Source organism: Myotis daubentonii, chromosome 18 (assembly GCF_963259705.1).
Source record: "Myotis daubentonii chromosome 18, mMyoDau2.1, whole genome shotgun sequence".
In the NCBI taxonomy this organism is placed as follows: domain Eukaryota; kingdom Metazoa; phylum Chordata; class Mammalia; order Chiroptera; family Vespertilionidae; genus Myotis; species Myotis daubentonii.
Window position 1 is genome coordinate 43730643 of NC_081857.1, and position 21757 is coordinate 43752399.

The window sequence follows — 21757 nt, forward strand, 5'->3', positions numbered from 1 at the left end:
CGCTCATGTAAATGCACTTGCATCTTATCACCTTTCTCATTGGTTGGCGGGGACTGAGATAATTTTGAACCAATCCCATCTCGCGTTTAACAATCCCACCCAGGACTATAACTGGCGTCCTGTTGCTTCCTCTCGCACATTTCTCCTTTTTCTCTTCCTGTGGCTCTTCTCCTGGTGTTACTGGTCAGCATGTCTGGACGCGGCAAGCAGGGCGGCAAGGCTCGTGCCAAGGCCAAGACGCGCTCCTCGCGGGCCGGGCTGCAGTTCCCCGTGGGCCGCGTGCACCGGCTGCTCCGCAAGGGCAACTATTCCGAGCGCGTCGGGGCGGGCGCGCCCGTGTACCTGGCGGCGGTGCTGGAGTACCTGACGGCCGAGATCCTGGAGCTGGCGGGCAACGCGGCGCGCGACAACAAGAAGACGCGCATCATCCCGCGCCACCTGCAGCTGGCCATCCGCAACGACGAGGAGCTCAACAAGCTGCTGGGCAAGGTGACCATCGCGCAGGGCGGCGTGCTGCCCAACATCCAGGCCGTGCTGCTGCCCAAGAAGACCGAGAGCCACCACAAGGCCAAGGGCAAGTAAGGACCCTGCGTTTTTTGGCAACAACGCAAATAACTAAACCAAAGGCTCTTTTCAGAGCCACCCACATTCTCACTGAAAGGGCTGGCATTTTCCCGACCTTAGCAGCTAATTGAAATCATGCTTGCAGCAGTTCCTAGCCACTTGAAAGTTACAATAAAAGCCAAGTCACCATAAGCGAAAGTGCTGTAGGTGCTCCATATTATAATTAAGGCGATCAATGCAACACGCTTCGGGGTTAAAAGTCAAAGGCTTCTTTCCCTTGCGTTCCCCAGTATGAAGGGGACGAGCTCCCCACTTTTCCTGAGTGAGAAGGTGAAGTCTTTCAGGCCAGGACACGTGTCTAAATCTCCATTTTGCTCACAGCCGCTTGGTAAGGTTTTAATTTACCTGCCACAAAGTGCTTAGTTCATTTTTTTTAAGCCATTGGTCACACTTTGTACACAAAGATGTTAGGAAAGATTCATGACACTATAATTTCTGGCGTTCCCTTGTACCGAAGGCAATTGCGATTGTGTGCCAGGACATCAGTTCGGACTGCCCGTGACATGCTAGGAATTGTTCTGTGGACATGACTGCTGTGTATTCCTCATATATAGGCTGCATATTCCAGTAAACTCACTGTCAGCCTCAATTATGAATAAAAGAAATGATAGAACAAAGGAGGGGTAGCTGGCCAATCACACGTGAGGGCGGGCTTTTTAAATTTCACTGGTGAAGGCATTCTTAACATTTTTTTCATCCCCTGGTCATTTGTCTCGTCAGAAAACAATGAATGAAGCCCTCTAAAGTCAGCACTGAATGAAACCTGGCTTTCATGCACTCATTTTGAAGTGGAGTATAAACTCAACAGACATTTTCATTTTATATCCCCCTTTAGCGGTAAGCTGATCCCATTTCTCAAGGAAGCAAACAAGACCACTTCAGGCACAGCCGGGGGGCCTACGAACCAGACTGGCCTGTTGCTGCAAATAAAGCCAGAACCCCCACCAGTGCTCTGGGCCAGTGTCCTGGTCTCTGTAACTCACGGCTCAGCCTGTTGTGACCCCTGAACTGACACAGGCTCATTGCAAACTCATCGAAGTCATGTGCAGCCGCACACCCTCCTGTAGCGAGAACGGAACAGACTTGCAATCCTCGGGGTCCGAGTGCAGGGAAAGTGCAGGGAAATCAAACGAGAGGAGTTGTCATTGAGCCTCTCTGGCTTCGCTGTGGCGGCCTCAACAGCACCTGGAGGCCTGGTTTATGTCACAGAGGGAAACTGGTCTTTGTGCACTGAGCTTAGGACAGCTACCAACATGCAAAATCCAAAACCATACACCATGCCTCAAAAGCACAGTAAATGTTCTTATGGAGAATTAATTGTTAAGGGAACCATCGGGGAGAAAACCTAGTTCAAAAGGAGATTGTCAGGACTATACACAGGACAGTGAAGGACACCAGAGTAGTCACCCCACAGTAGCCTCTGGGACACAAAAGTGATTTTGAGCTGAAGCATCAGGTGCAGGATGAGTTCTCTCTTCCATCCCCTTTTCCTGCCTAAAGTCAGGACAGACATTGTGGAGACCACTGGGTCCTCAGTGACTGGTGACAGCCCACGGGCACAAGAGGAACCTGCAAACGAAGCTGACTCTTGCTTTCCTCACATATATTTCACCTCCCCAGTTTGCCATCCTTAGAAGCCTAAAGCTGCATCCTTTCTCCTGTTCTTTCTGTAAAAAAAAAAAAAAAAAAAAAAAAAGGACTGTACTTTGTTGAAGATGCTTTATAAACAGGAGCTCTAACCGAAACCGGTTTGGCTCAGTGGATAGAGCGTCGGCCTGCGGACTGAAAAGTCCCGGGTTCGATTCCTGTCAAGGGCTTGTACCTGGGTTGCGGGCACATCCCCAGTAGGAGATGTGCAGGAGGCAGCTGATCAATGTTTCTAAGTCTCTATCTCTCTCCCTTCCTCTCTGTAAAAAGTCAATGAAATATATTTTTTTAAAAAAAAACTAAAACAGGATCTCTAAGCCACGTCTATGAATTAATCTTTACTGGGTCTCTCCCAGGTATAAACCTGATTTTCTTTTTATAAATTTTTTTCTATTGATTAAGGTATTACATGTGTTCTTATCCCCCCAGTGAAACCTGATTTTCTTTTTTTAAATATATTTTTTATTGATTTCAGAGAGGAAAGGAGAGAGAGAAACATCAATGATGAGAGAAAATCATTGATAAGCTGCCTCCTGCATGACCCCTACTGAGGACCACACCCTCAACCCTGGCATGGGCCCCTGACTGCTGTGGAAAGTGGCTACAGTGTTTGGGCAGGTTCAAGCCTCAGACTAATGAGAGGGCACAGTCCTCTCATTGCCACGTGCAAGTCTCAGCTTGGAGGGCAGAGCCCTCCCAGCACAATTATAGCCAACAGCTATAGTTATGAGCTTGAACCTATGGTTCGAACACGTGGCCCCACGAGTCTGAGTGATGTGGGCTTGATAGAGTTCAGGTGCATGTAAATGAGTAGGATCAAAACCCACGAGAATGTTGTAAACATCTTGACTTTGCCTGGTGGAATCTGGCTTTAAAATAAAGACACGTCTTGTAGTCCGTGCCGCTGTCTCCATCCGGGAGCCGCGTCCCACCCAGACCCAGCTCATTCTCTTGTCTTTTCTCCATCCTTCATCACCCCCACTCGGGCTCAATGACCCTGGCTGAGTGGCATGGCACATAAGGCTACCTGGGGCTGAGTATGCCATGGCCGTGGCGGCTCGCCACAGACCGGAATTAACCTGGGACTTTTCAGTCCTCAGGCCCAGGCTCTATCCACCGAGCCAACCCAGCTAGGGTGAAACCTGACTTTCTTCTCTCCATTTCCCTTGGTCTTTACCTAAATTCCAGAAACAATACATTTTTCATGGACATGCTTTTTACTTCCCCTGAATGGTTGCTTGTCTTCATTTTTGCACTCCTGGAATGCAAAGTCTCTTGTACAGAAGCTTAAGGCCACCTAGACAATAATTGCTTTAATAATCAGATTTGGATGCTTACTCTCAAAAAATTCACCCATTTGGAACAAAAAGGTTAGCCACATTGATTGCAAGTAGCTTTCAACTCCTGATATCGTGCCCCTGAAGAATTCTAAGGTCAGCATCTTTCTAGTATCCGTCCTTACTTGCAGAATATGCCACCCCAAAATGAGCCACTTTGCCACATGGATTATTGTGAGCTACAGTCAATCGACTCCCAGCAGAAGCACTAAAACCATGTGCCTCTTCCTCACCTACCTGAAAGAATATAAACAGGAGCCTGTCCCCAAAAGCGATCTACTGCAGATAATTTCCATCCGAGTGACTGAGGGCAGGAGACATCCGATGACCCACACCTGCTCCTCCTGGTGACCTACCCTCCCTCTGCCCTGAAGCCATGGCCCCTATTCCACTCCTGAGCTACGGGTGGCAGACGAGCCTCAGTTACCTGACTGCCTTTGGCCCCATGATTTATTTAACCCGAAATACCCAAAACACTCTTATTTCAAAACATAACCCTTATTTTTTTAAAAATATATTTTTATTGATTTTTTTTTTTACAGAGAGGAAGGGAGAGAGACAGAGAGCCAGAAACATCGTTGAGAGAGAAACACCGATCAGCCGCCTCCTGCACATCTCCCACTGGGGATGTGCCCGCAACCCAGGTACATGCCCTTGACCGGAATCAAACCTGGGACCCTTCAGTCCGCAGGCTGACGCTCTATCCACTTAGCCAAACCGGTTTTGGCCATAACCCTTATTATTGTAATATTTTTCATTCCTTCTTTTCAGCCTAAATCTTCCAAAGTAGGTGCATGTTTTATGCAATCTGATATCATTTTTTTCTTGAAATACTTGATATACATTTACATTCCCCAAATTGTCCTGCCGAGAGAATTAATTTCACTTGCCCAAGTGGTTCAAACGTAGCTCAACAGTTTCAATAACTCAGGGCAGCATCTGCTTTTAAATTGAAAACAGCAAATAAAATGACATAAAATTGAAATTTCGGTTCCTCACCTTCAGCCACGTTTCAAATGCTCAAAGGTGGTTCTGAATACTTTTCCAGAAACTGTGGTCCGAGGGGGAACTGTGTGGGGGGGAGGGAAGTGTGATGGAGACTGATGGTTAAATTGGGGAAACACGGCAAAAGGAGGCTTACAGTTGCTCATATGAATGAGAATACAACCACTAATAAATAATAATACAAGAATAAACTCGTGTTCTGCATACCCACAACTGTAAACCTACTTTTGCACCACTCTGTATATACATTTAAATGTTACCAAGTAAATTTAGCATTGACGACAGAAATCGAACAGTTGTTTCTGATATAGAGGTACGGACATGATGAAAGCAAAGGAATGTAGGGCCAGATTGCAAAATACCAGGTTGAAAGGTTCAAGGTCGCTGGGGAGAATAAACCCCGGGGGCATGAAGATTACTTTTCTTAGGAAATTAGTTGTCCGCCTAAGAAATCGCCAAACCTGTGGAGAACTGTACACCAGGACATAAGCTGGGAGGCAAGTTCTCAAATGCTCTCGGAGGAACAGGTTTGTGTTTTCTATGCATTCGCAATTGAGGAGGAGATGGGAGGAAGATTACATGAAGATCAGATTAATGTTTCTCTCTCCCTTCCCTTTCCTCTCTGAAATCAATAGAAAATTTCTTTTAAAAGATTGCAGAAAACAAGGCGTGTATCCAAACTATTAAAAAGATGATGTGCTCCCTGGAGGGTAGGCGGTTAAACCTCCAGGGGCCTGAAAAAGAAAAGGGGTTGGTTTGGGCAGGTCAAAGGAGGGGTGACCCAGGTGCAAAGAACAATGCCCAGGGCGGGCTTCCGGCAAAGACAGCCTCTCACTGAAGGAGGTTTGTGGCTGGCGCGTGTCCTGCCGCCAAGACCTGCCCAGTTAGGACTGACGATACGATTACCCGCGGTTACTCTTCAGAGAACCCTTCATTCCTCCTCGCTGACCGTTCAATACTTGACCAAAAAGTTACTTTCAGATGCCAAACACCAACATTTCCATTCTAAAAATGAAACGAAAGTCAAGATGAGAGAACCGGGGTCCTGGACCTCAGAAGGCGGGGTGCAGGGAGTGTTGAGGCCCACGCAGTGGGGACCAGGCCCCCAAGGACAAGCACCCCAGGTCGTTCCAGCTCTTTCCTGCATCCCTGGAGCTACGTGCCGACATCGCCACGTGACCCTCCTGTAAAGTGTACAAAGACGCCTCTCGGGAGAGAGGAGCCGGGACTTCTCCCATTAGGTCGGCGTTTAAAGCACCAGCCCATGTGCCATCATGGCCTCTGCCTGCTCCGCGGGGAGTAAGACCCCAATCATTTAAACCGGAAAGACACGCTAGTCTGACGTAGGTACAATCATCTAGGGACGTGGATGCACAACTGCATTTTCAAAAGATCCTTCCGCGGGGCCTTGGCAATGGATCGGGAAGGAACGGGGCGCACGGAGCCGCCTTTGTCTCCGCCGGCCCCGCCCTAAGACGCGGGCGCGCGGGGCGGAGACAGACCCCAGGCCCCGCCCACCCTCGCTGGCCGTTTTATAAATAGGGTTTCGGCTGCCTCTTCTCCATTCCTCCGTGGTCACCATGTCCGGACGCGGCAAAGGCGGGAAGGGCCTGGGCAAGGGCGGCGCCAAGCGCCACCGCAAGGTGCTGCGGGACAACATCCAGGGCATCACCAAGCCCGCCATCCGGCGCCTGGCGCGGCGCGGCGGCGTCAAGCGCATCTCCGGGCTCATCTACGAGGAGACGCGCGGGGTGCTCAAGGTCTTCCTGGAGAACGTGATCCGCGACGCCGTCACCTACACGGAGCACGCCAAGCGCAAGACGGTCACGGCCATGGACGTGGTCTATGCGCTCAAGCGCCAGGGCCGCACCCTCTACGGCTTCGGCGGCTGAGCCCGTCCCCCCGCCCCGGCTCCCCCCAAAGGCCCTTTTCAGGGCCGCCCACCCCCTCTCGGAAGAGCTGCGCGCGCTGTCGTGCTCGTGTTTCTGTGGACACAGTTTCTCGTGTTTGATGCCGGCGGGGCCTTAACCTTTAGCAGGAGCTTCAGGCCCAATGGAGGTTCCTCGGCCCATCGGGAGGAACTGGGGTACAGGCCGGAATGAGAGCAAATCGGGGCGGCGGGAGAGAAGGTGAAAGGGGAAGCAGGGTTCATTACAGTATGAGTTTCCAGCCGGAGAATCCGCACACTTTGGACTCACCCCGCTCCCGCCTCCTCCCAGGCCTGGAGCGGCCCCTCCCCGACCCGGCGGTGCTGGGTTTAAAAGGCGCTGGGCCTTGTCCTTTCTGTTCACTTGCAGGCGGGCCCTCCCCACGCCCCGGGCGGAGCAGAGTGAATCACCCTCCACTAGACCAGGCGGCGGGGCTCTAACTCTGTCTCACTCTCAGCCCGAGGCCCCACCTGGCGTTTGGGAAGGAGGGGCTCCCCCCGGGTCACAGCCTCTCTGCCCTGCGGCCCCTGCTCTCCACTCCCTCCGCCTTTCAGCTCGGAAGCCGGCCTGCTGCAACTTCTGAGAAGGTTTTGCTTTTATTATTATTATTATTGTGAATAATTCAAACTCTACAATAGGATTATAAAAAGCTTTTCAGGTATATCCTCAGACTGATAAAGGAAAAAAAATTCCCTTTAGTAACCTGCCTGCTGGAGAGAAGTGCTGATGGCTGCCTAGGAAACCACCTGCTTCCCGGTCCTGTGCAGAGGGCTCCCCCTGGCCCTGGAGCAAAGGCTGGCTCGGCAGCGGGTGTGTGAGACGCGCGAGTTCAGGCGAGAGGCTTAGACTAGGAATATATGGGTCCTGAAAGCGATGGATCACAGAGTTTAAACACGCATTGTGCCTGCGGTTTGTTACAGCAAATCCTCATTAGAAGGCACTGGAGCCCGGCCCGCGTGGCTCTGGTTGAGCATCGACCTATGGACCAGGAAGTTACAGTTGGATTCCCGGTCAGGGCACAGGCCCGGGTTGCGGGCTCCATCCCCAGTGTGGGGCGTGCAGGAGGCAGCCGATCAGTGATTCTTTCATCATTGATGTTTCTATCTCTCTTCCTCTCTGAAAGCAATAATTTTTTTTTTTAAAAAAAGCTAGTTTACCAATTATTGGAGCCCCCACCCTCCCCTCCACGTAGGAAGTCTGCACCCTCACTCCCACATTCTATCTAATTTGCTCGCTGATGCACCCCCAATGCTGAAAGCAGCATCTGGCCCGTGTCATGAGGTCAGTATATCCTGAAGGGACAGGCGCTGAGGACGAGGTCAAATGACCGCCGTCCGACCTGGACCTCACTTGCTCCTCTGCCCATCCGGGCTGCAGCTCTGCATTCTCCTTGTCAGTGTAGATGAAGCCAGGCGAGGAGGAACTGTGCCCATTCCCCCTAGAAATCTTGGAGGACAGTTACCAGGTGAAAAGTAGAACTCAAGAACGAGGAGAGACTCCAGCTGAAAGTAACGCATTGAGGCTATAACCTGCCCCGCACTGAAAGAAAACGAGGAAGAACCCGTGTCAGAGGCCGCTGTGCATGTCTCTGCAGATGGAAATCGCTGTTTCTGGGTTAGCCACTTCCACTGAGCTCACCCCCGTCCCCCTCCGGGGGAGCTCTGAGCTCTGAGGTACAGGCACCCAGAGCGGGGCCAGGGACAAGGGTTTAAAAACCCTCTGGGGCTACAATGACCACAACGCCAAACGCCCTCGTCCAAGACCAAGGAGGGGCTTCACCTTCCTGCCTCACCTCCCGCCACCTGCCGGGAGTCTTCATGTGCCCGGGTATGTACACCACACAGCTCACTCTGCCGCTGGCGGCCCCATTTCATGGTTTTAAAGTACAACAGGGCTATCTGCTTTTTTCTCTATATATCTGCTTTTTATCTAAATAAAAAAAATACACTGATCTTGTGAGGATTATAAGTTGAAAGCAAATATATTATTTAAAAGCTGCCATTGCCAGTTTTGCTCAGTGAATAGAGCTTCAGCCTGTGGACTGAAGGGTCCTGGGTTCAGTTCAGGTCAAGGGCACGTGCCTGGGTTTTGAGCTCCATCCCAGGTGGGGGGTGTGCAGGAGGCAGCGGATCAATAATGCTCTCTCATCATTGATATTTCTAGCTCTCTCTCCCCCTTCCTGTCTGCAATCAATAAAATATATTTTTAAAAATAAATAAAGTAAAATTGTAGTGTGGTAATGGTTGCACAACTCTTTAAATTCACTAAAATGATTAAATTTATATTTATTTAAAAAGCCTGTAAAGGCAGTTACTCTTAACACGGCAAAGTCCCTGAAATGGTAATGAAATTCTATTTATTTCACTCCATGATGCCGGTGTCGGGGTGCACCTGCTTGAGCACCTTGTGCACGTACACCGAGTGGCTCTCCTTGCGGCTGCGCTTGCCCTTCTTGCCGTTCTTCTGTTCCTTGGTCACCGCCTTCTTGGAGCCCTTCTTCGGGGCGGGCGTGGATTTTGCTGGCTCAGGCTGGTATGGCATTATAAGGGCAAGAAATGTGGGAGGCTAACGGAAACAGAACAAAGGGAAAACCCGGGTACTTATGGTACCCATATGCAAAGACTCACAAATCTAAACTCTGATTGGAAAAAATAAATAAATAAACTCTGATTGGACCCAAACTGGCCAAAGTATGAATAGAATATATATTAGGTATTCCTAAACTCCCTTTCTATTGGATGAAACAAACACTTTCAGGGAATCCTGTAAATAAAATCAATTTCTTAAAAAATATATTTTTATGATAGAACCATTTTTAATTTTGAAAATCAGTGAAAGCCAAGGCAGGAAATCCTGCTGAGTAGCCGAGTGCAGCCCTGAGCGCAGCTTCACGGGCTTTGCCACAAATTGTACAGGACGCCCCGGTCTCTCCCGCCAGGAACATTTTGAGTAAATGTGCACTGAAGACCCTGGATCGCTGCCATCTATTTATTTTTTCTTCTTCAAAATAAATTCAGTTTATTTTGTTTACTTTCCTTTAACAAAGCCAAAACCCTAACTTGCTACAAAATTGGCCTTAGTGCTCTTACGCCCCACCCCATTCCCACCTCCCAGCTGCAATGGCCTTTCTATCTAACACCAGCTCCCTCCCTGCCTCAGGGCCTTGCTCTAGCTCAGTCACTACTTCAGGGATTAACTCAAAAGTCACCTTCTTGAAACCTGACATCTGCTACAACATGGATGAAACTGGAAGGAAATAAGCCAATCACACAAAATACTGCTACCATCTATTCCAAGGTTCCGCATTGCAAATGCTTCCTTGCTTCCTTCTTTCCTTCCTTCCTTTATTTTTTTTTTTAATGCTTTTTCATCCGTTCTTGCTTATACAGCGCAGCTGACATTGTAATGCATCCAAACCTAACGGTGGAGTCAAATGACCATTTGAAGTCGAACTTGAAAGTATAGCGCCAGGGATCCCAGAAAATGGGAAGTTTGCATGAACCCTGAATGATACAGCATTCTGCACGTCTTCCCAGTATATCCTAGAAGCACCTGCAGCAGTGAACTGGGAATTTACCGAAAATACAGTGAAATCGATCCCAGGAGAGGCTCAGACAATGGATTGAACAAGGGGGGCGGGGCGGGCGGGTAACAGGAGCGGGAAGAAAACCGGTTAACCGCACAAAATGCCGGTGTTTCTTTCAACAAAAATTAAGCTCTTTCTCTTTCAAACACATTGTTATCCAAACAGGAGAAAATCTCAATAATAATAAATGTCTCTGGGTCAGACTTTGTAGACGTGGGAGCATCACTGATGAAACTGATAAGTAAGAAAATAATTTTATTTGAGGGGCGGGGAAGATGGCCTTCAAATTGACCAATCAGAGACTCGCAGGGAACGGAAATCCCACCCTAATACGGCGGGATCACGTCCTGAAATTAACCAATCAGAGAGATTCTGCTCCCGTATAAATACAGCGCCGGACGCCCACTTCAGCCCACCGACTCGGCTCCTCAGTCATGGCTCGCACCAAGCAGACGGCGCGCAAGTCCACGGGCGGGAAGGCTCCCCGCAAGCAGCTGGCCACCAAGGCCGCCCGCAAGAGCGCGCCGGCCACGGGCGGCGTGAAGAAGCCGCACCGCTACCGGCCCGGCACCGTGGCCCTGCGCGAGATCCGCCGCTACCAGAAGTCCACGGAGCTGCTGATCCGCAAGCTGCCCTTCCAGCGCCTGGTGCGCGAGATCGCGCAGGACTTCAAGACCGACCTGCGCTTCCAGAGCTCGGCCGTCATGGCGCTGCAGGAGGCGTGCGAGGCCTACCTGGTGGGGCTGTTCGAGGACACCAACCTGTGCGCCATCCACGCCAAGCGCGTCACCATCATGCCCAAGGACATCCAGCTCGCGCGCCGCATCCGCGGCGAGAGGGCTTGAGCTCCATCCTATCCACTTGCACCGGAACCCAAAGGCTCTTTTCAGAGCCGCCTACCGCTTCAATGGAAGAGCTGTAAGCCAAGGAGAGACGTCTGTCCCCAAACAATGCTGTAGCAGGCCGGGTCGTAGGGGGGGGGCAGCTGCGTGGAAGTGGTGCTGTCGCCGCCCCACTCTCCCCCAACCGAGGACTCGCCGCCTGTCGCTGAAGCAGTTTGCGCTGCATTTTCTGGCGGAGTGCTTGGCTCTGCTGTCCGTGATAGAGTGGGGGCACTGCTATTGCACCAAATGAGGCCTGAAATTATAACTAAAGGTCTAATAAGGAGTTAAGGGCCTGTTTCGGCAAATCAGTGCACACTCACTGCACAATTGCACCCGATGAAGTTGAGTAGCTCGTCCTTGCCGCATGTCCTCAGCCAGTGAAGCAGCATGTCTGTGGGAGAATACCTCAGAGGGCTATCTGCGAGTACACATACCCACGGGAGCGCAAGTGAAACCGGTGGGGCGTGAATGAGGCTTGCACTGCAGTCTAGATTAGAGTCTTTTGTCCAAGTCCATTGCCTGGTGATTGTGTAGGATGTCACCATTCGGGGAGGTTGGGTCAATGGACTTTATTTGAAACTAACAAATCAGTGTTTGCTTTTCATACAAACAGGGAGGGTTGGCTTTGTTCCAGCCGTGCTGGTGGTGGCAGGTCCCTTTGGCTGAGGTTTGTTCTATGTCAGTACATTCATTTGTAGGTAGTGCCTCTACCTCAAAAGGAAACTGCATTTCAAAACTTGATATTTGTAATCTCAAATTTCCTGATGGGTTCTTGGCTGTTAATGATCCATGGTGTCTAGGTCAGCGTGCTTGGTTCGTCATAAGTGTAGATGGTAAGGGACAAACACCGAGGACCCCAAATGGCATCACTGTGCTAAAAGCCCCAGACACCAACCCAGATTTAATACCTGACCTAACTGCAGTCTCAACCCCTCCCAGAAACATACATAATCTTAACCCGTGTGGGACTTTCTGGTCAAGCACCAGGAAGGTGATTCTGCCCAGTTCATGTTTCTAAACCACAGTTTTCTTACCTGTAAAACAAGCATTTCAATCAGGCCTAATGCAAATGCTTCCTAGCGAGGCAGCCGTAGATGTGCTTTGTAAACTGTAAGGGATTTCAGCGGTGGTGTATGGTCACTTCGACCACTCAGTGAATGACTACTTCCCCCCATAATTCTTATTCCCCCTCCCTCTTCATCAAAAGCCTGACTCTCTCATTCTGGTTATTAAAGACCTCACAGCTGTTTTCCCGTATTCCCTACTCCATGTAGTCTCTTTCCAAACAGATTCTTTTGAGTAACAACCTCGCATTCTCCCATTTTCCCAGGTATTCTTTCTCAAGTGGAAAGTAGGAAGAAATTATGAGATGCAGCTGTCACTGGGAACATTTTGAACTGGTTAGAAAACACCTGCTACAGGCTACACATACTTTAAAAAAAAAATAAGATAGTAAAAATTAAATTGTAATCCAGTAGGGGGTGTTATAAACAAAGTATAAGGTGAAGAGACATTCCACCAAGATATCTGTGCCCCCTGGAAATGGGCTTAGGGATACAAGACTCCTTTTGTTCTTTAGACACTATGGATGTTGTTTTCAAAAGGATGTTGGTTAAGTACTTGAAGCATACAGGATAAGAAAGCAACATTAAAACATACCCAGAGTGTATTTGAGCTTGTAAAATAATGCGTTTCATTAATAACACATCAAATAAGGAGCAGCAAGGAGTAACCAATATCATTTTCAAAAATTTAGCGTAAATTTTATTTCTAAGATATTTGCAATCCCTGCAGAGCGATACAAAAACATCAGTGACTGCTCTGCTGAAGAAGTCACAGGTACTGCAAAATCCATGGTGATTAGTTGCCTACACACATAATTGAAAGAAATGCTGAATTGCATTGAGAGTCCCTGAAAAATGTTTCCCCTACCCAGGTTCACACCCCCAAATGTTCTGTAGAACTGAAGATTTTGTCAGATTTGCCAGTAAAATTAAGTGAACTTCCCTGAAATAAGTGATTAATAATAATAAAAGCTCAGTCCCAGGCATGAAGTGGAAATGGTGAGACAAGTGAACCTCTTCTTCCAAGAGCCCATATTGTGTGCCCTGGCCACGCCCAATCCAGTTCTCTGCAAGCCACACTGCCCTGCCTTCCAGAACGTTCTTGTTTTCTTTACCCTCCAATTCCTTGCCTGCTCAGCAGGAGACTATGGCTCCCCAGGTCCTCGCCACCACCTGCGGGGAAGAAATCGGGCCAAGGGGGCCACTTACAAGCCCCCAGAGGAGGACGACTTCCACGTTCACAGTCCCTCAGCCTCAGGGTGGCAGCTCAATCATGGGCAGAATAAGAGTGGATACCCTTCCCCCAAAAGAACTCCACTGACCTCAAGAGGGGGGAAAAAGCAAGGGTTTCAACTGCCTCACAGAATATACAAGACTTAACATCGCAATCTCTCTAATGGGTACTTTCTCTGGAGCCCATGCGCGTGAGTGCACGGGGACGTTTCGATTAGCTCTCAATAACCTCTTGCAAACCACTGCGGAAGGAAAGTTTAGGAAAAACACAGAAACTTAAATAACCCTTTCCGCGGATCGGCTTGTTACGATAATTACTTTCCCCTTCCAACGAGTCTGGGCGCGGGAAGCAGGGCGGCAAGACTCCCAGGCGCCCCCTACAGCTGGCGGACCGCAACGACCAGCTCAACAAGCTACGGGGCAGTTTGACTACCGCGCAGAGCGGTGTCCTGCCCAATATCCAGGCTGTGCTGCATGCAGCCCAAGACCGAGAGCCGCAAGGTCAAGGGCAAGCGAACAGGCAAGACCACGGTCCCTGGCACCGGATGCCAACGGCTCTACCCAGAGCCCCGATTTCCCGAAAGCGACTATGATTGTTCCCGGGAACCCAACAGCGATCACCCCTGTCTCCCACCTACCCTCCCCAGTGTAAGGGCATCATTCACTTAAAGGAAAACACACCAAATGCAGCCAGCTCAGCTCTTTTCCTGAAATTAGTGGGTGGCTCTGAAAAGAGCCTTTTGAGATTTTCAAAGCAGGACCTGCCGCGGTAGCTTCACTTCTTCTTAGGCGCCGCCTTCTTGGCCTTCGCAGCCTTGGGCTTGGCAGCTTTCGGCTTGGGGGCCTTGGGCTTGGCGGCTTTGGCCTTGCCCGGGCTCTTGGCCGACTTCTTGGGCTTGGCGGCCTTGGCCTTCTTGGGGCTCTTGGCCGCTTTCTTGGCTCCCGCCGCCGCCGCCGCCGCAGCCTTCTTGGGCTTCTTCGGGGTCTTCTTGGCGCTCTTCTTGGGGGTGGCCGAGCCCGCGGCCTTCTTGGGCTTCTTGGCCGCGCCCGCGGGCTTCCTGGGCTTGGCCGCGCCCGCCTTCTTGGCCTTGGGCTTGGCCTCCCCGGAGGCCGCCTTCTTGTTGAGCTTGAAGGAGCCCGAGGCGCCGGTGCCCTTGGTCTGCACCAGGGTGCCCTTGCTCACCAGGCTCTTGAGGCCCAGCTTGATGCGGCTGTTGTTCTTGTCCACGTCGTAGCCCGCGGCCGCCAGCGCCTTCTTGAGCGCGGCCAGCGACACGCCGCTGCGCTCCTTGGAGGCGGCGACCGCCTTGGTGATGAGCTCGGACACGGGCGGCCCGGACGCCTTGCGCTTGGCGGCGGCTGCGCCCGTCTTCTTCGCCTTCTTCTTCACCGGTGTTTTCTCAGCAGGAGCGGGAGCCGCAGGAGCCAGGGGAGCCGTCTCCGACATGTTTCAGTTCCGCCCGGAAAGACCACAGGAGACTTGAACCGTCAGAGGAGCGTGGCCCGGCTCGGGCGGCGGGGGTTTATATAGCGAGGCGCTGGGTGGTGATTGGCTGGCGGCTCCGTGCGCCGTGCAGCCTAGCCGGCTCCTCCGCTCAGCCGGGCTGCTGTGTTTCTTGCCCCTTAAAAAAGGAGAAAAATATAAGAAATCTGTGCACGAAATCATGAGGGATTTGGGGGAAACGGGTCCGGGAGCCTTCAGGCTTCCTTCCTGCCTTCTCCGGCGCGCCCTGCTCCGCCGCCGGCCCCCTGAAACTTTCCCGATTCCCCCAACTCTCTTGAAAACTTCAGTCAAACGGAGACAACTTTCCGATTTTCCTTAAAAATACTACTTCTCTCCGTCTCCTTTGCAAATATTTCTTCCAGAACATAGTTCTTCACATTCTTGACTTTGCAATTTTGTGTACATGAACGGATCCGTACTCAAATGGACCCAGAAAATAGTTTTTTTCGCGAGAGCAATAGCACAGCTCGCCTGCGAGTGGTTCGCCCTGAGCCCTGGGAATTGGCAGAGGGGGACGAGAATTCAAAGTACACGATGGACTACGACCTATATTAGAAAAAATGTTGGTTTGATTTTTTTACGTGTTGGAGCGACCATTGTGGAAACTGGGTTTGATCCCATTGTTTTTGGTGATTTAACCATTGTTAGGAGGGACGAGGGCAAGACTGCTCCGTGCATGTTTTATGTGTTGTTGTTGTTTTTAAATAACCAGTTCTAGCTAGTCATCTATCTTCTCTTAAAAGGTAGCCCACTCGATTTTTCAGACCTAGAGTGGGCATCGGAGGTCACCCCCCACACATCTACCAACAAAGCATCAGATGGGCAGGTCCACCTCAGTTGACCAGCTGTGAGCAGGAGAGCCCTGCGGAAGCACTGGTGTTCATCCCTCCCCTTAAAATTGCAAGGCCTTCAGGACAGACCCCCAGTCCACCAGATTGGCCCCCCAGTACTTAGCATGCAGTTTCGAACATAGTTCCTATATTCTGAGATGATATTCAAAATACAAAATGCATTTGACCTTTGTTAACATTGCAAGTCGGGACCCAGAGGATTAGAAACAAACGTTTCTCACTGAAATCACTGCAGGAGCCCTAGCTGGTTTGCTGGGTGGTTAGAGCTCTGCCTGCAGACTGAAGGGTCTCGGATTCCATTCCCATCAAGGGCACGTACCAGGATTGCAGGCTCAGTCCCAGGCCTGGTTGGGAGGCAACCAATAGATGCATCTCTCTCACATTGATGTTTCTCTCTGTGTCTCTCCCTCTCCCTTCCTGAAATTCAATGGGATGGGGGGGGGGGGTGAGGATTAATAAATCACTGCATGAATTTTTGTATTTCCCCCCGGGGCCTTTTCATTAACAAAGTCTGAACCAGACTGTCACAGCCTAAATCAATGAGCAGAACCTGCCCGCTTGAGGGGCTGAACAAACATTCCATCACAGGCATGACCGACTCCCACTCATCTCTTTCTTTGCAACATCATAAAGCTAATAGAATTCAGCAAATATTGGATAATTATGCACCACTTTATATTGTCCACCTATTAATCCGGTACCGGCACCACACCTCATGTTGTAATAAATAACCAAGTAAAGTATTGGGGTGTTGTGTTTCTTCTAATAAATACCCCTATCTCCAAAAATCTAGTTATTCTGGCCTCGATTCTATGTGATTTGATAACTTTTTCATATAAATCCAAGACAAAATATTCCATTTTAAAGATGCCACAGTTAGTTTTATAAAGATCACTTGGCTTGATTTTAAAGTCATTGATTGGCAGGCACTGACTGGAACCAAGTCTCTGGTACCTGAAACCACGTTATACAAACACTGTACAAACAGGGCGGGTATCGGCTTTGGTCATGGGCGCTCTCCGTCTCCCTGGGCAGGAATGTTATGCGTGTCTAGAGCAGCGGTTCTCAACCTGGCCTCACCCCATAACAAAGAAACAGAATTTCCGGAGGATGAGGCCCAGAAATCAGGATTTTAAAAAGATTCCCAGGTGATTCTAATGTGCAGCCAAGGTGGAGAACCACTGCTATAGAGGAAGGGGTTGTTATCTTCAATAGCATCATTGCCGATAGCTACTATCACAAACATTAATGTTTGGGTCGCCAAAGCAGAAATGCCTGAGGCCGACCGCGGTGAGGGATTATAAGCGTATTGGGTCATCTGGATACAAGATGAGCTGAGCCCCAAAATGGCGCCAGCACCCAGGGATGGGAGGTCAGAGGTTTTACCAAGGGCAGTCTAGGCCGGCTTTTCCTGGGCAGAGAATTCCTGGGTGGATCTGAATCTTGGGGAAAGTCCAGAGGGGAGAGATAATGGTCTTATCACATGGCATGTGGTCTCAGCAAAAGGGATGCAGGTTGTGAGTGGCCTAAAGGTCAGTTCCCAGGGGAGGGGATATTGATACAATTATTGGATCAGACCTAACCATTAAATAGTCCCTTTTCCTGTTCAATCTACAGCTCAACATTATCTACACCTAACGATACAATTAAAATTCAGATTTTTAAAAGTTTCCTATTTGGGTCATCATGGTAGTCATACTATTCGTTGTTGAAAATGGTTGAAATTGTTCTCTAAGTTACATATACTCGATGTAAGATAAGTGCGAAGTATTTTCTACAGCAGACGTCCCTGTTTCAGTCATGTGCAACTCTTCCTGGAGCCCATGGTTATTTAGGTCACGAATAAGGGAGAAGACATTGGGACATAGGGCCTTTTCCTTCCCTGTTTGCAGCTGGTCCCTCCCAGAAGGCAATCACTAAGACCATTGTTTTCACCAGGTGTTTACAGGAGGGTGGGCCGCGCTGCCTGCAGTTCCTGTTGTTGCTTGAGGCCAGGCCCTTCTCCCTGGGACTGTAGGCATGGGGGGTGGGGAGTTCTTGAAAGCCGGATTATGTCCCATGGGACTGCCAACTTGAAAACTTTTCCCTGTCCTTTTGGTAGCCTGCGGAAAAGTTGTGCTTTTCCTCTTGAACCCTAGATCTGTATACATCTTAAAACGGTGGCTTGTCTGTCCACGATCCTGGCGTGAACCATTTACTCTGTAGATGTGAAGAGCAGCTGAGAGAAACTACAGGTAAGCGCTGCACAGCTCACTCAGGACCTCGTGTTCTCTCCATAGTAGTGTTAACCCCCTCTCCCCACCGTGAGTGATGGTGGGCGATACAGGTGCTCGGGGCTGTGCTTAAGTGTCAGGGAACTGCAAAGGCTTGAGGGCAAAAGTGGCTGCGCTGAATAAATACCAAAAGGGCAAAGGAAATAGAACGCTGTAGCGCAGACAGGGGCTTTGTGTTCGAATAAAGTGCAGAGGAGCCCTGAGAAATCACAGCTATTTTCATTTCCTATCAGATGTCTCCTCTGAGGACACTCTTCCACTTGAAACTCCCCTCAGGAGCATGGGGGCGGGAGCACGGAGGGTCCAGAGCATGGGCGCCGGGAGTATGGGGGCCCAGAGCATGGGCGCCGGGAGTATGGGGGCCCGGAGCATGGGCGCCGGGAGTATGGGGGCCCGGAGCATGGGGGCCCGGAGCATGGGCGCCGGGAGTATGGGGGCCCGGAGCATGGGGGCCCGGAGCATGGGCGCCGGGAGTATGGGGGCCCGGAGCATGGGCGCCGGGAGTATGGGGGCCCGGAGCATGGGGGCCCGGAGCATGGGCGCCGGGAGTATGGGGGCCCGGAGCATGGGGGCCCGGATCACGGGGGCCGGGAGCACAGACTTGTTCTAACCCCAAAAGCATTTTAGGACAGGAATAGCACTCCAAGCCTGGATTTCTCCCTTAAAAAAGTAATAATACCTTCTTTTTCTTCACCTTTTACCGCCTCTATACCTTCCTCCACTACCCTCCCTTCCCCCGCAAGGATTACTCCTTTTCACGGTGCAAACAGCGCTTCACAAACCTGGGAGCGAAAGTGGAAATCCCAGGAACATGGCTGCCCTTCCTGGAGCGCCCCCCTCCCCCCCTTAGGAAGCTGCACGCGATGCATAGCGCTGCGCTCTGCGGGCGGGACCGCCCCACGTGCGGCCACGTTCACTAAGGATTGCCAGAGATGTGGGGTCAATACTAACTTCTCCTTCGCCTTTAAAGAGTAACTTGAGCATCTCTCCCTTTTGTCGATAAGGGCGGCGTGACCTCCTCCTCACAAAGGGTCACAGTGGTCAGGACGCGTGTACAAAGCCAATCCCTGCGACTGCGCACCGCGCGGGTCTGGCGACCACAGGAACCCGCGACCCTGCACCCCGAGCGGCGGCAGGAAGGAGGCAGCCCCGGCGCGGGTGCCCCGCCCCCTGCGCGTTCCGCTTCCTGAAGCGCCCGCGGCGCGGGTATATAAGGGGCTGCGCCCAGCGCTGGGGAACAGAGTTGTGATCAGCGTTCTTCCTTCACCATGTCCGGACGCGGCAAAGGCGGGAAGGGCCTGGGCAAGGGCGGCGCCAAGCGCCACCGCAAGGTGCTGCGCGACAACATCCAGGGCATCACCAAGCCCGCCATCCGGCGCCTGGCGCGGCGCGGCGGCGTCAAGCGCATCTCCGGGCTCATCTACGAGGAGACGCGCGGGGTGCTCAAGGTCTTCCTGGAGAACGTGATCCGCGACGCCGTCACCTACACGGAGCACGCCAAGCGCAAGACGGTCACGGCCATGGACGTGGTCTATGCGCTCAAGCGCCAGGGCCGCACCCTCTACGGCTTCGGCGGCTGAGCCCGTCCCCCCGCTCCGTCTCCCCCCAAAGGCCCTTTTCAGGGCCGCCCACCTGGTCTCATGAAGGGCTGTGAGCAACCACCGAGCCTCAAGGTAACTTGTCGAGTTTATGGTGTAGCTAAAATATACGTATTAATTCCAGAGAGGAAGGGAAGTAGAAACACCAGTGATGAGAATCAATGATCTGCCTCCTGCACGCCCCATACTGGGGGAGGAACCCACACCCTGGGCCTATGCCCTGACCGTGACCCCCTGGTTCATAGGTCGACGCAGCCACTGGGCCACACCGGCCGGGCTGTAATCACAATTTTTAATAGACTCCTTTGCAAAGTACGGCGGTTTTGCTTTGGGAGCCATTTGGGGTGATCCTGGCTTAAGATGGCCCCTCCCAAATGACCCCAAAGAAGAAAACCGGTTGGGGCCCTCGCGTTTGGAAAGTCCCTGGTATGCTACTCCCTTGAGCCAATGGCCTTGCGGATGGCAGCAGTTCTCTGGTTTGTTTCTTTTGTTTCTTTGTGTTCCCGGAGCACGAACTTTCACTTTCCCAGAAGGTTCCCCTGACCTGGCACCCCGCGTCCTGTAGAGGGCGCCTGGCTTAACTCACCTCCCTGCAGGAAACACCAACAAAGCCGGGGTGGAGAGGCCGGAAAATGCAAAAATAACTGCAAAAGGACACCTAATTGTCGCCTGAGTGCATTCCTGAGGTCGCGAACCCTAGCATGGCGTAGGTCATTGCTCATCTGGCTGCTTTATTTCCAACAAACGCTCCTTAACGTGTTGTCAACCTACCGCCTTCCCATCTGTAACCCTGAGTGCGTCCTTCATTTTTCTAGGCAGAAGGAGCCTTTAGGTCGCCCCCTGCTCCCCCTCCCGCCTGCGACCTAAATCCTACCCCTCATTTGTGCCCCTTAACCCCACAGTGAAAACAGTGTTACGGGGACAGCGTCCGTCTGTGCCTGTTATGTGTTAGGATGGTTGCTCATGGCGGCACCTTCCACAGACAGTAACGTGGCTGGACATTAAGCAGCTGGTGAACCTATTCCAACTACAGCGATATCCCAGGGTGAGGTGTTCATGGTCTCTCCTGGCTCCTTCCCTTCCATATGTGTCTTTTCCCTTCCCTTCGGGGTTCTTTGGCTGATCTAATAATTAGATTCACAGAATAACAGGAGAAAAACGGCTTTTATTTTGTAAAACAAGAGCTCCAAAAAATATAAGACCCAAAGGCAGTTGAGGATTGTCTGCATCCTGAGCTGAGGAAGAGGAGGAGGGAGGGGCCTGGGGCTGCAAAGGGGTGGGGGGACTCACAGGGGAAAGAGCAGCTGTTTCCTTCTAAGGAGGCCCTGTCCTACACAAAGGTCAGCCAGGTCACAGTTAGCTCTGTTAGTAGCTGGGACAGGCCCACTATCTAAATTCTCTTTTTTTATGGTTTTATTTGTTTTGCTTGTTTTAATTTTTTTACTGTTGATAGTACTACGGATATCTCCCATTTTCCTCCCAGCCCCTGCCCCCACCCCAGTGCCTTTACCATCCTACTGCCTCTGTCTAAATTCTTCTAGGCATAGAAGTTTTTCCTGAGTCCCCTGGGTCTTTGCCTCGAGACCAAAATAATTCACATGACAAGTAGCACATTTTGGAGCAGCCTATTCTGCTCCCCTTCAGTTTTATTTTTAATATATTTTTATTGATTTCAGAGATGAAGAGAGAGAAACATCAATGATGAGAGAGAATCATGGATCTGCTGCCTCCTGCACGGCCCACACTGGGGATCAAGCCTGCAACCCCGGGCGTGTGCCCTGACCGGGAATCAAATCATGACCTCCTGGTTCATAGGTGGACGCCCAACTTCTGAGCCACTCAGGTGGGGCCCCTTTGGTTTCATGTCAGTTTAATTCTCCGGCCCCCAGCCAAGGACCCTGGAGGGTCGAGGTAAAACCTGACTTTCCTGCAAAGGCCGCGGAACATCTAAGAAATTCCTCGCCACAACCACAGAAGGGAGCACAGAAGGGGTCTTTGTTCCCTGGGAGGCCAGGTGCTCCCTGGGGCCAGACCCCCTGGCCTCCCACCTCAGCTCCACTGTGGGCACAGATGTCATTATACACCCGGGGCCTCAGTGCCATCTCTTACATGAAGGTCATAACGCTGATGTCTGTCTTCGGGCTCCTTTGAGTATTAAATGAGCCTAATGTGTGCAGTTGTACCTTAGAACTGGCTCCTCTGTCAGTCACTTTTATTCAAGTA

General features: G+C 51.1%; 3 protein-coding genes across 7 annotated transcripts; 2 read left to right on the plus strand and 1 right to left on the minus strand.

Annotated features, from left to right (window-relative positions):
* The first annotated feature begins 123 nt into the window (after positions 1 to 123).
* LOC132220831 (histone H2A type 1-D) lies at positions 124 to 1961 on the plus strand. 2 transcript variants are annotated; one of them, XM_059674474.1, is made up of 2 exons: positions 124 to 578; positions 1460 to 1961. In XM_059674474.1, exons 1-2 carry the CDS (start codon positions 190 to 192, stop codon positions 1629 to 1631), a joined length of 561 nt encoding a protein of 186 aa, XP_059530457.1. In that variant the 5' UTR covers positions 124 to 189; the 3' UTR covers positions 1632 to 1961. The 2 variants fall into 2 exon arrangements, with proteins under 2 accessions (XP_059530457.1, XP_059530458.1); XM_059674475.1 differs by having other exon boundaries at positions 125 to 578; positions 1345 to 1601.
* Positions 1962 to 6168: 4207 nt separating this feature from the next.
* On the plus strand, positions 6169 to 21515 carry LOC132220861 (histone H4). 4 transcript variants are annotated; one of them, XM_059674519.1, is made up of 4 exons: positions 6169 to 6477; positions 10519 to 10912; positions 19190 to 19609; positions 20131 to 21515. In XM_059674519.1, the coding sequence occupies exons 1-3, from the start codon at positions 6194 to 6196 to the stop codon at positions 19514 to 19516; spliced, it is 1005 nt and encodes a 334-aa protein (XP_059530502.1). In that variant the 5' UTR covers positions 6169 to 6193; the 3' UTR covers positions 19517 to 19609; positions 20131 to 21515. The 4 variants fall into 4 exon arrangements, with proteins under 4 accessions (XP_059530502.1, XP_059530500.1, XP_059530499.1 ...); XM_059674517.1 differs by lacking the exons at positions 6169 to 6477; positions 10519 to 10912 and having other exon boundaries at positions 19165 to 19609; positions 20131 to 20332; positions 20437 to 21515; XM_059674516.1 differs by lacking the exons at positions 6169 to 6477; positions 10519 to 10912 and having other exon boundaries at positions 19165 to 19609; positions 20100 to 21515.
* On the minus strand, positions 14026 to 14810 carry LOC132220827 (histone H1.3). The gene has a single exon (XM_059674469.1). The coding sequence runs from the start codon at positions 14753 to 14755 to the stop codon at positions 14084 to 14086; it is 672 nt and encodes a 223-aa protein (XP_059530452.1). The 5' UTR covers positions 14756 to 14810; the 3' UTR covers positions 14026 to 14083.
* Positions 21516 to 21757: the final 242 nt, after the last annotated feature.